This window comes from Bubalus bubalis, chromosome 15 (genome assembly GCF_019923935.1).
Source record: "Bubalus bubalis isolate 160015118507 breed Murrah chromosome 15, NDDB_SH_1, whole genome shotgun sequence".
In the NCBI taxonomy this organism is placed as follows: domain Eukaryota; kingdom Metazoa; phylum Chordata; class Mammalia; order Artiodactyla; family Bovidae; genus Bubalus; species Bubalus bubalis.
The window spans coordinates 16,105,352-16,120,562 of NC_059171.1; the positions used below are offsets into that span (position 1 = coordinate 16,105,352).

Here is a 15,211-nt window from a genome sequence, read left to right on the forward strand (position 1 = left end):
CGGTGCTGGTTACTCTGGCGGCTCAGTTGTTTTCGGCTTTTTGCGACTGTATCCCGCCAGGCTTCTCTGTCAATGGGAATTCTCCAGGCAAGAATACTGGCGTGGGTTGCCATTTCCTTCTGCAGGGGGTCTTCTGATTCAGAAGTCGAATCCAAATCTGCATTACAGGCAGATTTTTTTTTAAACCGCTGGAGCCACCAGGTTTTGCAGCCGAGTGGTCTGAAGTCTCACCTTGCTGTGTTCTGCTGCTCTGAAGCGGCGCGCTGCGGAACTCAGGAAAGTCAAACAGGACGGGAGTTGGAGAAGCCGACTGAGAGTGAAGCGGAAGGGGCACTGAGAAGAGGCGGCGTCTGGACCTCGGCCTCAGTGCCACAGAGCGCACCTCTGCCCGAAGCCCCGGCTCTTAGGAGACGCGGGGAGGACCCAGGTGCGCCTGAACTCCCGGGACTACCCTCTGCCGCTGGCTTCCTTAACTCACCTCTTCTGTAGCGTGTAAGCCGAATTTTCGGAGACAGCGATAGAACAGGTCTAACTAAAAATCTTTTTGTTGTGAGCGTTGGATATTGATTAAAAAAAAAAAAAGTCCAGTGACGAATCACTCAGAATATTTGGCACAGAAAGTCTCTCACCACCACACATGCAAGAAAAAAAAAAAAAAGGTAAAAATCAGACAAATAAGTAAGCTGTCATCACGTGTCAACTTTTAGGAATCTGTCTTAAAGAGGCAGTCATGCGTGCCCAAAGACGTGAGAATAGGGCTATTTGTTTCAGCATTAGTTTAAATAGCAAAACAAAAATGGAAACATCATATGTTCATTATTCTTAACAAATATATGTGTTTGCATGTGCAGAAAAGTCATGTCTTGGGACTTCCCTGGTAGTCCAGTGGTTAAGAATCCACCCTGCGGTGCACGGGACACTGGTTGGATCCCTGGTTGGGAAAATTGGGATCCCACCTGCCACAGGGCAACTAAGCCCAGGCACCACAACTAGAGAGCCTGCACAGGGAAAGGAAGACACAGTCTAGGACAACAAAATAAATAAATAAAATAATCTTAAAAAAAGAAAATCCAAGTCTTGGGAATTCCCTGGTGGTCCAGTAGTTAGGACTCTACGCTTCCACTGCAGGGGCACGGGTTTCATCCCTAGTCAGGGGACTAAGTCCACATGCTGAATAGCCAAAAAAAGAAAAAGAAATTCAAGTCTGGAAAGTTAATCATTGAAACATATCTTTGGATGAGAGATGAGCAGAGTAGGTGGTGAAAAAAGAACATTTAATTGTACTTTATATGTTTCAGCATTGTTTGAATTATTTAAGCATTCATTGTTATGTAGAGAGCTCATTTTTAATAAAATAGTGGTTGATTTAAATAAATCTTATGAAACTTCACTTATTTCTTAAAGCAGTAATTTTCAAAGTATGGCTTCCAGATCACCAGATTCAGAATCATTTTGACTCCCAGGTGTGTGAAGAAATCCTTCCTTGGATGTGGGGCCTGGAAATCTGAGCTTAATAAGCAACCTCTATGATTTTTTTTTTTAATGTATTTATTTGGCTGCATTGGGTCTTAGTTGTGGCACATGGTATCTTTCATTGGGGTGCCTGGACTCTGGTTGTGGCTTGGGGTTAGTTGCTCTGTGGCATGTGGGATCTTAGTCCCCCTACTAGGGATCAAACGTGCATCCCCTGCAGTGCAAGGTGGATTCTTAACCACTGGGCCACCAAGGAAGTCCCTCCATGGTTCTTAGAAATACTAAAATTTGAGAAGTAAGAATGAAATAGCCTAGTTGGTTTTGAGGAGTGCATGCTTAGATAGAGACACTAATGATGCCTTACACTTTTATAACGAGCTCTGTACTTTGAATGTTTTTTAATATCTACTTTTCCTCAAAAGCAATCAGCATAAATATTACCCCCATTTTAGAAAGTCGATGATTAAAACACTTGAGGTGACTTTTCTGATGCTTTTCATTTTATCATACCAAGTTTCTGGTCCTTAATATATGTCCTAACAATAATTTTTTGTGTGTAATGTCCTGACTATATTTTAAAGGAAGGTCTTAGTTGCTTTCTCACAGGGATCTTAACATGGTTTTGTACTGGAAGCCAGGGATAGACATTCATACACTGATATATATGAATCATGACCACAAAATGTTTGAAAATTTTACCTACAGAGTCCTAACTGATCTTGTTATATCTCTTTGGAGATAGGTTTAGGTTCTTGCTTTTTCTATTTAATACCTGAAAGACGTGGGTCAAACTGTCTAACTTCTAAGTTTCAGTTTCCTCATCAAAAAGCTAGAATGATAATCTCTACCTCGTGGTATTGTGAGGATCACAGTAAACATAACGGTGTGTGAAGCACCTAGCACAGGGCCTTGTGCAGTGGACGTTAGCTTTCTTCCTCAGTCCCACTCCTGTCTCCCCATCTCCCCACCACAACCACTCACACACACCTGAAGTCATTCACGGCATTGCGAAACCCAAACACTAGTGGAAGAACCCAAACACTTGCCATGCAAGAATGACAGTCAAATCCTTTGGCTTGTCAAGATTTCATAACTATTTCCACACTTGTATTTATTAGAGCTGGAGTCGGCAAGCTTTTTCTGTAGAGAGCCAAATAATAATAAAGATTTTAGACTCTGGCTGTATGGTCTCCGTGGCAACTACTCAACCCTGCTGATGCAGCACAAGAGCAGTTAGAGACAGTATGTAAATGGATGATCATGGCTATGTTCCAATAAAACCTTCTTTACAAAGTCAGGATTTGGCCTGCAAGCCATAGTTTGTTGACCCCTGTGTTGTAAGATTACTATTACTTTTATTTAAAATAGCTACTTTAAGTCATCTCTTTTCTAAAGAGATAAATGTTGAAGTATTTTATGGTGCCCCCTGCAGTGGAAGCCCAGAGTCTTAACCGCTGGACCACCAGGGAAGTCTCTGCAACTTTCAAATTGCTGAATAAATGTAAATAAAATCCTATAATAAATGTAGATAAATAGATGGAGTAAATGCAGCAAGAGAAAATCACTCAGTGGTGTCTGACTCTTTGCGACCCCATGGACTATACAGTCCATGAAATTCTCCAGGCCAGAATACTCGAGTGGGTAGCCTTTCCCTTCTCCAGGGGATCTTCCCAACCTGGGGACTGAACCCAGGTTTCCTGCATTGCAGGCAGATTCTTTACCAGCTGAGCCACAGATGAGATCAGATCAGATCAGTCACTCAGTTGTGTCCGACTCTGCGACCCCATGAATCGCAGCACGCCAGGCCTTCCTGTCCATCACCAACTCCCAGAGTTCACTGAGACTCACATCCATGGAGTCAGTGATACCATCCAGCCATCTCATCCTCTGTCGTCCCCTTCTCCTCCTGCCCCCAATCCATCCCAGCATCAGAGTCTTTTCCAATGAGTCAACTCTTCGCATGAGGTGGCCAAAGTACTGGAGTTTCAGCTTTAGCATCAGTCCTTCCAAAGAAATCCCAGGGCTGATCTCCTTCAGAATGGACTGGTTGGATCTCCTTGCAGTCCAATGGACTCTCAAGAGTCTTCTCCAACACCACAGTTCAAAAGCATCAATTCTTCGGCGCTCAGCCTTCTTCACAGTCCAACTCTCACATCCATACATGACCACAGGAAAAACCATAGCCTTGACTAGACGAACCTTTGTTGGCAAAGTAAAGTCTCTGCTTTTGAATATTCTGTGTAGGTTGATCATAACTTTCCTTCCAAGGAGTAAGCGTCTTTTAATTTCATGGCTGCAGTCACTATCTGTAGTGATTTTGGAGCCCAGAAAAATAAAGTCTGACACTGTTTCCCCATTTTTTCCCATGAAGTGATGGGACCAGATGCCATGATCTTCGTTTTCTGAATGTTGAGCTTTAAGCCAACTTTTTCACTCTCCACTTTCACTTTCATCAAGAGGCTTTTGAGTTCCTCTTCACTTTCTGCCATAAGGGTGGTGTCATCTGCATATCTCAGGTTATTGATATTTCTCCCAGCAATCTTGATTCCAGCTTGTGTTTCTTCCAGTCCAGTGTTTCTCATGATGTACTCTGCATATATGTTAAATAAACAGGGTGACAATATACAGCCTTGACGTACTCCTTTTCCTATTTGGAACCAGTCTGTTGTTCCATGTCCAGTTCTAACTGTTGCTTCCTGACCTGCATACAGATTTCTCAAGAGGCAGATCAGGTGGTCTGCTATTCCCATCTCTTTCAGAATTTTCCACAGTTTATTGTGATCCACACAGTCAAAGGCTTTGGCATAGTCAATAAAGCAGAAATAGATGTTTTTCTGGAACTCTCTTGCTTTTTCCATGATCCAGCAGATGTTGGCAATTTGATCTCTGGTTCTTCTGCCTTTTCTAAAACCAGCTTGAAAGCCCAAATGCAGCAAAGAGTTAATAATTGTTGAATTTAAAGTGGAAGATAAATGAGTATTCATTGTACTATTCAACTTTTTGTGCGTTTGAAAATCTTCATACCAAAAAGTAAAAATACAATGTGTCTTCTTTTGCACTTACATCATATCTCATTTTGGAATAATGACATTTAAATATTCAGGAATAATTTCAGATTACTATAGAGATGGGCTTCCCAGGTGGCACTAGTGGTAAAGAACCCGCCTGCCAATGCAGTTAGATGTATAAGATGCAGGTTCCATCCCTGGGTTGGGAAGATCCCCTGGAGAAGCATGGTAATTCACTCCAGTATCCTTGCCTGGAGAGTCCCATGGACAGAGGAGCCTGGTGGGCTACAGTCCATAGGGTCGCAAAGAGTCAGACACAACCGAAGCAACTTAGCACACACACATGTGTTTTTATTTATTTATTTTTTATTGAAGGATAATTGCTTTACAGAATTTTGTTGTTTTCTGTCAAACCTTAACATGAATCAGCCATAGGTAAACGTATACCCCCTCCCTTTTGAACCTCCCTCCCATCTCCCGCCCCATCTCGCCCCTGTAGGTTGATATAGAGCCCCTGTTGGTTGATATAGAGCCCCTGTTTTGAGTTTCCTGAGCCATACAGCAAATTCCCATTGGCTATCTATTTTACATATGGTAATGGCACCCCACTCCAGTACTCTTGCCTGGAAAATCCCATGGATGGAGGAGCCTGGTAGGCTGCAGTCCATGGGGTCGCTAAGAGTCAGACATGACTGAGTGACTTCACTTTCACTTTTCACTTTCATGCATTGGAGAAGGAAATGGCAACCCACTCCAGTGTTCTTGCCTGGAGAATCCCAGGGATGGGGGAGCCTGGTGGGCTGCTGTCTATGGGGTCGCACAGAGTTGGACACAACTGAAGCGACTTAGCAGCAGCAGCAGCAGTGCAAGTTTCTGTGGTACTCTTTTCATACATCTCACCCCCTCCTCCCCTCTCCCCATGTCCATAAGTCTAGTTTCTAGTTCTGTTTCTCCATTGCTGCCCTGTAAATAAATTCTTCAGTATCATTTTTCTAGATTCTATATATATGCATTAGAATACGATATTTATCTTTCTCTATCTGAATTTCTTCACTCTGTATAATAGGTTCTAGGTTCATCCACCTCATTAGAACTGACTCAAAGGCTTTCCTTTTATGACTGAATAATATTCCATTGTGTGTATGTACCACAACTTCTTTATCCATTCATCTGTCGATGGACATCCAGGTTGCGTCCGTGTTCTAGCTATTGTAAATAGTGCTGCAGTGCACAATGGGATGCATGTGTCTTTTTCAATTTTGGTTCCTCAGTGTATATGCCTAGGAGTGGGATTGCCGGGTCATATGGTGGTTTTATTCCTAGTTTTTTAAGGACTCTCCAAACTGTCTTTCATAGTGGCTGTATCAATTTACATTCCCACCAACAGTGCAAGAGCATTCCCTTTTCTCCACACCCTCTCCAACATTTATTGTTTGTAGACTTTTGATGCTGGCTATTCTGACTGGTGTGAGGTGACATCTCACTGTAGTTTTGATGTTCACTTCTCTAATGCATGCAATGCATGCATTGCAAAGAGTTTTGAGAGTGCTCACTGAAGCACACTGTCAGAAGTTTAATAGCTCCACTGCATTGCCAAAGAAAGAAATCATGTGTTCAATTGAAATATGGCTGACTAATAAAAAGGAACGAGGGCTTCCCTGGTGGTCCAGTGGTTAAGATCTGCCTTGCACTGCAGGAAATGGGTTTGAGGTATACAGATATTCATCAAAGTATTCAACCATTTGTGAGTTTGAAAATCTTCATACCAAAAAGTCAAGGAATGTGTATGTATCAAGAAAGGACTTCATGGACTTCCCTGGTGGCAGGGACAGTGGACAGAAATCTACTTGCCAAAGCAGGGGACACGGGTTCAATCCCTGTACTGGGAATATTCCACATGCTTCGGAGCAACTAAGCCCATGTGTTTACAACTTCTGAAGCCCTCATGCCTACAGCCTGTGCTCCAAAACTCCACAAGAGAAGTCACTGCAAGAGGAGCCCTCACATAGCAACTAGAGAAAACCCATGAGAAAAAGCAACGAGGACCTGGTACAGCCAAAAATCAATAAATATAAATAAATTAAAAAAAAATAAAGGACTTTGCCATCCAGACTTTATTTTATTGTTCCTGGATGCTGCTGCTGCTGCTGTTGCTAAGTCGTGTCAGTCGTGTCCGACTCTGTGCGACCCCATAGACGGCAGCCCACCAGGCTCCCCCGTCCCTGGGATTCTCCAGGCAAGAACACTGGAGTGGGTTGCCATTTCCTTCTCCAATGCATGAAAGTGAAAAGTGAAGTCGCTCAGTCGTGTCCGACTCTTAGCGACCCCATGGACTGCAGCCCACCAGGCTCCTCCGTCCATGGGATTTTCCAGGCAAGAGTACTGGAGTGGGGTGCCATTGCCTTCTCCGTCCTGGATGCTAGTCTGAAGCATTTCAGAGTGATTTAGAAGGAATACCAACAGGTCAACGTGACAGGACAGGCTCTCTAGTTCTCCTTCACCAAAATCGCTGCTCCAAGTTTCTGACAGTTCTCCAGGCACCTGCGTTATTGTGCTTCTAGTTTTTACTTGGTGTGAGAATGAGAAGTGACAGCCTGCATTCCCTGTTAGAGCAAATACTAACAAGTTCATCTGATATTCATTGGTTCAGTACACTGGCCCATCCCCTTATTGTGAAGCAGTTAAACCTATCATGTTCATTACCATCAACTATTACTTACTCATTGTCCAGATTAGGAAGGAGCTGGTTAGTTACTTGGAATTCTACTTGTCTAACTCAACCTTCATATTCTTCAGTCACAATAGATGTTAAAAATGCTCAGAAATATAGCAGGAAGAGGGAGGGACAGTGAATCCAAGTGAAAAGACCCCGTAAACTCAGTGAATGTTGATGGCCTTTCAACTAACTAAACACATATACACTGATACATGAATTCTGAACCTACAGGGGACAAGAAGGAATGAATGCTTACATATTCCTCTCTACCATTTCTGCCTCCACAATAATGAAGAATCCAAAATATTTCTTCTATACCCATTCCCATTCAGACTGGGAATACTCCAGACTGCACTGGATTAAAAATAGACCAGAGAAACACTTTCTCCTATTTTCTTAAAAATCATTTGTCCATTTCTCAAAAAGCATACGTTTTTTATACTCTTGGATACAAAGAAGTCAGAGCACTTTATTCACTATTTTACTGTGGAGGAGTGACACTTTTGGAAAGTAGATTGGTGTCTATAAAGGTTGGTCTTTTGCTTACTTTGTATTTCTTAGAGTCAGTTGTTGAAATTTTAGTAGAAATGAAATTCCTGTCTAAAAGTTCACAAAAGAATGACACTTTACATTTTATTTTTAATAATTTGAAAAGTCTGGCATTTGGGACCTCCCTGTGAGGGGTGGGTGTCCAGTGGTTAAGATTCCATGATTCCATTGCTGGAGAACTAAGATCCCTGGTTAGGAGATTAAGATCCCAAGTGCTGAATTGCTCAGCCAAAAAAAAAACTTTTTTTCTTAGATTTAAAAAAGAAAAGTCTGCCATGTACTGTTATCCTTAATAAAGCTGTAATGTATAGGCTAAGACATCAATTTCTTTTTTTTTTTTTGCTTTTAACTAGAACTTAATTCTGTAACACCACGTCAGGCTGATCAGAAAATGTCACTGACACTTAATGGAGAAAAAGAGAACAAATGCAATTTTGTGACATCAAAACATGAGTATGTCTAGCAAAAATGGCAAATGGAGTTCTTGAAGGTAAGAAGATTCATGAACTATATCTCCAAGATATAACACCTTTAAAATCACAGTATCAGTTATGATTCAGTATTATCAAGAAAAGACTAGAGGAATGAGTGTGGTCTGTGAGAGGAAAGGTAGTAGGCATTGTATCTCAGACTAGATACTTAATTGTAAGCAATAAAAACAAGTCAGCTAAGTTAAGCAGAAATGTGTTTTGTAGTCTACCAAATGAACAAGACCCCATCTATGTATACTGGTTATGGGGAAGCCACACTATTTATTAGTCATTAATTCAGAGCAAGCCACAGGAAAGCACCCCTTCAAAAGTGCTTTATCTTGACTACGCCATAACTGAGTGCCATCCCATCATTCTACAGGTTTGCCTTCTTCTGGATGATGAGATATAATGAAAGACCAGTAAATCACATAGAAATTAACCTACTACCTTACTTGTCTCGTGGTAAAATGGGTTTTTGATAAGATATGATACTAAATAATGTCTTGATGGATGTGTGATGTCCCCTAAATTGATGATGCTGTCAGAGGCATGATGAGCAGGAAATGCAAACCTAATCCAGTGTCTATTACAATAATGATTCTCCACTGTCCCCAAAGAGGGCCGGTCACTCTTCCATGAAGAAGATCTTAAAAAGGAAGCATACCATTTCAGAGGCTTACAGTTGGTCACTCTTGTTGCTGCTGAATTAGGCACTCAGTCAGGTAAACCATGGAGTGGTTTGAGCCCATACATGGTTTCTATCCCTGTCATTTTATCCCTGAGCCCACTGAGCAGGCATGGGGATGGCCCATGAGAAAGACTTCCTAACATACACAGGGCACCTGGTGGCTCAGATTATTGTTCACTTGATTATAAAATGCTTCCTCTGAAGGAAATGGCTTGACTAACAAATTATCTCTGAGGAAAAGTAAGATACCCAAGTCTACTCCTAAAAAAATACTTAATAGGCTCAGTAAGCCCTGGTTACTCCAATACTTTGGCCACCTCATGCGAAGAGTTGACTCATTTGAAAAGACCCTGATGCTGGGAAAGATTGAGGGCAGGAGGAGAAGGGGACGATGGAGGATAAGATGGTTGGATGGCATCACTGACTCAGTGGACATGAATTTGGGTGGACTCCGGGAGTTGGTGATGGACAGGGAGGCCTGGTGTGCTGCAGTCCATGGGGTGACAGAGTCGGACACAACTGAGCGACTGAATTGAACTGAAACCCTGGTTTAGCATGAAAGCATTAATATTCAAGTTGTGTATTTATGTTTAACTAATCTGTGAGTTATTGCATCTCTCTCTCTCTTTTTTTTTATTTCTTTGGCTGCAGGGCATATGAGATGTTAGTTCCCTGAACTCATACCCCCTGCAGTGTAAGTTTGGAGTCTTAACTCCTGGACCAGCAGGGAAGTCTCTTGCACCTCTTTTTGTGACAGTGGAATTTTGAAAATTTTCATTATCTAAATAAAATTAAATGTGACTTAAAAAAAAAAAAAGAATCATCTGAAGTGGGAAGAATCATCTGAAGTCAGCTGTGAGCTGACTTGCACCCCTATGCCAAAGTCCTATTTCAACCTAACCCCCACTGTGACTAGTTAGGGTTTTCAGGAGTTAATTAAGGTTAAATGGGGTCATAAGGTTGGGACCCTAATCTGATCTAACTTAATGAGAAGAGGAAGATCTATCCCCTAACCCCTCTTATGAACACACAGTGAGAAGGCTGCAATCCACAAGGTGGAAAGAAATCAAATAGGCCAGCATCTTGGTCTTAGAAGTCTAGGTTCCGGAAATGTGAGAAATAAGTATTTGTTTAAACCACCCCATTTATGGTATTTTGTTATGGCAGGCCAATCTAGTACAGGGCCTTCTGATAACATTTATATAGCACACACATATTTCCTAAATATAGGCCTATTCCACATTCCTTTCCCCTAAACTTCCTGGTACCAATCCTATAATCATGCTCTTTCCAAGTTTTTGACTTGGAATCCAGCCAAATCATTAGCCATTTTCAAAATACTTCTCTTTCCTTGGGGCACAGTAACCCCAGACAGAAGGAAGGAGAAGATTCACAGTCTATATTTGTAATGTTGTCAAATGTATTTCCTCACAGATACCCAGTCTCTTCTTCCCTTGAAGGGATTTGTGAACTGATTGTTGGGTGGCCAAGGCATCAGTGAGGCTTGCACTGCAGAAGGGATACAGATGAAGATGGAGAAAGAGAAAAAAGTGTAGGGACCAGGGAGAAGAAGGGAAGATGGGAATGAAGGGAGGGAGGAGAGAAAAACCTCTAAACATATGCTAAAGACCATGGCTATGTATCCTATGACCCATATAGGGAAACATGACACATTTCAGGCAATTTGAGCATCAAATAATTAAAGATGATGTTATGGACTGAATCATGGCCTCCCTCCAGTTCATATGTTTAAGCCCTAACCCTCCTATACCTTGTAATGTGGCAGTATTTGGAGCTACTGTCTTTAAAGAGGTAATTAAGGTAAAATGATGTCAATTCAATATGACTGGTGTCTTTATAAGGTTATTGGGACACAGAAACAAATGGCAGGAAGACCATGTGAAGGTACTGCCATTGACCAGCCAAGGACACAGGCCTTCAAAAGAAACCAACCCTGCTGATACCTTTATTTCAGACTTCCAGCCTCAGAAATGGGAGGAAATAGATTTCTGCTGTTTAAGGCACACAATCTGGTACTTTGTTAAGACAGCCATAGCAAATTAACACAGATGGTAACATAGCTCACTGAATAAAAATAAATGAGTATTTATTGCTATAAATAAATGAATAATAAGTGGAGGGAAAGGGAAAGTGCTTCCTTAGAGTAGCATAATGAGAGATTAGGAAATTACAAAAATCACCATTTGATAATCATAGTTATAATTGATCCAAGCAAGACTGTTAATACATGCTAAAAGTAGCAGATAAAAGTTTGATGAGATAAATGATACTTAGTGTTAGTTGTGTCCGACTCTTTGCGACCCCATGAACTGCAGCACACCAGGCCTCTCTGTCCATCACCAACTCCTGGAGTCCTCCCAAACCCATGTCCATCGAGTCCATGATGCCATCCAACCATCTCATCCTCTGTCATCCCCTTCTCCTCCTGCCCCCAATCCCTTCCAGCATCAGGGTCTTTTCAAATGAGTCGGCTCTTTGTATCAGGTGGCCAAAGTATTGGAGTTTCAGTTGCAACATCAGTCCTTCCAATAAACACCCAGGACTGATCTCCTTCAGAATGGACTGGTTGGATCTCCTTGCAGTCCAAGGGACTCTCAAGAGTCTTCTCCAACACCACAGTTCAAAAGCATCAATTCTTCGGCGCTCAGCCTTCTTCACAGTCCAACTCTCACATCCATACATGACCACAGGAAAAACCATAGCCTTGACTAGACGAACCTTTGTTGGCAAAGTAATGTCTCTGCTTTTGAATATGCTATGTAGGTTGGTCATAACTTTCCTTCCAAGGAGTAAGTGTCTTTTAATTTCATGGCTGCAGTCACCATCTGTAGTGATTTTGGAGCCCAGAAAAATAAAGTCTGACACTGTTTCCACTGTTTCCCCATCTATTTCCCATGAGGTGATGGGACCGGATGCCATGATCTTCGTTTTCTGAATGTTGAGCTTTAAGCCAACTTTTTCACTCTCCACTTTCACTTTCATCAAGAGGCTCTTTAGTTCTTCTTCACTTTCTGCCATAAGGGTGGTGTCATCTGCATATCTGAGGTTATTGATATTTCTCCTGGCAATCTTGATTCCAGCTTGTGCTTCTTCCAGTCCAGCGTTTCTCATGATGTACTCTGCATATAAGTTAAATAAACAGAGTGACAATATACAGCCTTGACGTACTTCTTTTCCTATTTGGAACCAGTCAGTTGTTCCATGTCCAGTTCTAACTGTTGCTTCCTGACCTGCATATAGGTTTCTCAAGGGGCAGGTCAGGTGATACTAAGTGTAAAATAGTAACTTTTCAGTGGAGAAACCTGGCAGACACTACCTTAACTAACTGATCAAAGTTAATAGGGGAAATTGATATTATGGGCTCGTTGATACGAATCCACAGACGACATAACAGTATGCCAGCCAAAACTGCATAAACCGAAAACAATCATGAGGAAACATCAGACAAACCGGAACTGCTGCTGCTGCTGCTAAGCCGCTTCAGTCGTGTCCGACTCTGTGCGACCCCATAGACAGCAGCCTACCAGGCTCCTCCATCCCTGGGATTCTTCAGGCAAGAACACTGGAGTGGGTTGCCGTTTCCTTCTCCACCTACAAAATAAATAGCTTATTTTCTGGGGGTGGGGGTGGGGGGGGGGAGTCAAGGTCAGGAAAGACAAAGACTGAAAAACTAGTTTGCTTTCCTTCGTTAAAGCAAACTAAATGCAAGGTGTAGTGAAGGACAGGGGACAGGGAAACCTGGCAAGCCGCAGTCCACGGGGTCGCAAAGAGCCCGACAGGACTGAGCGACTGAACAACTAAGTCCTGGGTTGGACACTTGACCACAGTTGAATAAGGAGTGGATTAAATAGTATCTTCTCAACGTTAAACTTCCTCGTGGTAACAGTCCTGAAGTTATGTAAGAAGCCTGTCATCACAAATCCAGTCACCAATCAATAGCCACTGGCCACCATCGCCTCCTCCCCTCCCCAGCTATTTAGGGATGACTCAGACGTGATCCCTCCCAAGCCCTTCACCCCCTCTCCCAAAACTCAGCATCTTTATCCCTGCTTCCGAGGCAACTTTCCTCTCTGCCTTTACCACTTTCGCCCTACCTGGCTCCTTTCTTGTCTTTGTCCTCTTCTGCGTCCCCGCTGTCCCCTCCCTGGCACCTTCTCCCAACGAGCGGCTCGCTTCCATCTCCAGGTGCGCGCCCCCACCCAGCGGTGCGCGCCCTCCCACGCAGCGGTGCGCGCCCCCACCCAGCGCTCCGCTGCGCGCTTGCGCTCTGTAAGCGCCGGAGCTGGCCGCTTGGAGTTGAAGGAACTTGTGCCGCGTGAGCGTTTCGCGCGGGATCCCGGCTCAGGGTCCCCAGCCCGCGCGGTCGCCGCGCTCGCCCTCCGGGCGTCCTCCTGCCCGCGATGGGCTGCTCCAGCAGCGCCCTCAACAAGGCCGGCGACGGCAACAGGCTTCGCAGCGGTAAGCAGGGGACCCGGCCCCACCGCCACCCCGCCCACGCCCTGGGGCTTGGGTGGGTTCGCTACCCCGGGGTCCGACGGGTGTGACTCGTGCCCACCCGGCCGGGCAGGGGGCGGCTCCTCCCTAAGGATGCGAGTGAGACCCGGAGCGGCGCTGCCGTGGCCCAGGATGCGGCGGTCCTGGTGCGCTCCGCCGCCCACGGTGCCCCACGCGGGAGGGAGCCCAGGAGTGGAGAGACCCCGCTGCCCGTGACAGCGCGGGGAGTTGGCCTTAAGTCTCTAACGCGGTCAGCCACCGCGCTTTGTTAAACAGATGCAGAATTTCCTGTCCTTCAGCGTACAGGATTTCAGATTACTGTGCAGATGGGCATTTACTCAGCGCACAGGTTCCTGAATTTTTAAAGAGGTCAGATGCACTGTCCACCATCCTTGGCTTAAGTATTTCTCAATGAATACGAGTGTGATGAAAAGTGGTCCTCACTGAAACTTACGTGGAAATGCACCACACGCTTCTGTCTCTATACAATAGCCAGGTGCTTGGCTAGGTGCTGAAGATGCAAAGACCCTACTCCTGGGGTCTGGGATGGGGGTGGGGAGGAAGACGAACATCAGACAAGTTGAACAGGTGATTGCCATAGTTTCTGACTGTGATAAGTGCTGTGAAAAGAATGAAACATGAATGAACCAGAGAATGGCTGGGTTTTATAGCAGCTTCATTTCTTAGATTTTGAGTGGCTGTTGCTTTGAACAAAGCTCTGAAGGTTAAGCACATTCCTTCAGGTTAATTTACAGTCTTCTTCAAAGCTAACTTTATGAGAAATTCTACCCTCTGGTTAATTCCTTTTCACAGGTTTTCTTTTAACACCTTGTGTTATTCCAATAACATGTCTTTCTGATTTTGTAGTAGGGAGCGCTCAGGCTTTTCAAGAATGCTGTTTCAAAGCTCAGACACTGTGTCTAGTCAGAAATAGGCCATGTTACAGTCATTTTTGTGGTGTGTGATAATTTATTTTTAATTTCGTAGACAACAGAGAGCAATAGAAATGTGGAAGTAGGCCAAATATGTAAAGCCCTGTATAAAAGTAATTCCAAACCCCTGGTGAACTGACAACAATGTGAAAGAGATGGAAGAAATCCATTTCTAATGTACAGGGCTTGCTAACCTTTCTCCTAAAAATGATGAACGCCTCTGTCCCCAAAACCTGCTCTCTGGAGGCCAGGGCAGGAAATAATTTCTTTGATGTTTTATGAAATCAGATGGGTTCTGTTTTTTTGCATTCTGTTCCATGATCAGTCCTTGTTGGTTTTAGTATGAAAAACTGATGCTTCAGGAAGATATACTGTATTACTTTGGTTTCTCTTATCCCCCAGCCATGCCCCCAGATATCCTAGGAATTTAAAAAGCAGAGCACTAAATCATCATTGTAGATTTTTTAACTGATAAAAACTTGTAGGGAATGTTACTCTTGGGGAGGGGCAAAATGTTCAGTGGCTGGAAGGGTTTTTTAATCCTCTTAAAAAATAATGAATAACCTTGTTTTAATAAACATTTTATCACCAATATAAATAACTATCCACATGAGTCACGCTGTTTCATTTTTTTATTCATGCTTTCATTGGAGTTCTAAGTTTTCATGGATGTTGTTCTGAAAGAAATGTTAAAACAACTGACAAAAAAACAGGTTTTGAGCATAGAAAATGAATAAATTGCTTGATGCACATATTGAATCAATCAACAGGTGTATTTTGCATCTGATCCTCAGACAGTATTCCCTTGTAATTGGATACTATTGTATGTTCATCAGCTTTTCAACTCCATGGACTTG

At 43.3% G+C, this 15,211-nt stretch overlaps 1 protein-coding gene and 1 long non-coding RNA gene across 4 annotated transcripts in view; both read left to right on the top strand.

Annotated features, from left to right (window-relative positions):
- The first annotated feature begins 105 nt into the window (after positions 1-105).
- On the top strand, positions 106-11,323 carry LOC112579128. 2 transcript variants are annotated; one of them, XR_003103546.3, is made up of 3 exons: positions 106-427; positions 8,100-8,236; positions 9,559-11,323. It is a non-coding gene; the product is annotated as an uncharacterized LOC112579128 (long non-coding RNA). The 2 variants fall into 2 exon arrangements; XR_003103547.3 differs by lacking the exon at positions 9,559-11,323 and adding an exon at positions 8,599-8,655.
- Positions 11,324-12,647: 1,324 nt separating this feature from the next.
- Positions 12,648-15,211, top strand: part of ERICH5 (glutamate rich 5) — a 29,294-nt gene continuing 26,730 nt past the window's right edge. The window contains exon 1 of one of the 2 annotated variants that reach the window (XM_006048769.4): positions 12,648-13,386. In XM_006048769.4, coding sequence (XP_006048831.4) covers positions 13,329-13,386 — 58 coding nt within the window. In that variant the 5' untranslated portion in view covers positions 12,648-13,328. The remainder of the gene's footprint in view (positions 13,387-15,211) is intronic. The other variant, XM_006048768.4, reaches the window with a different exon arrangement.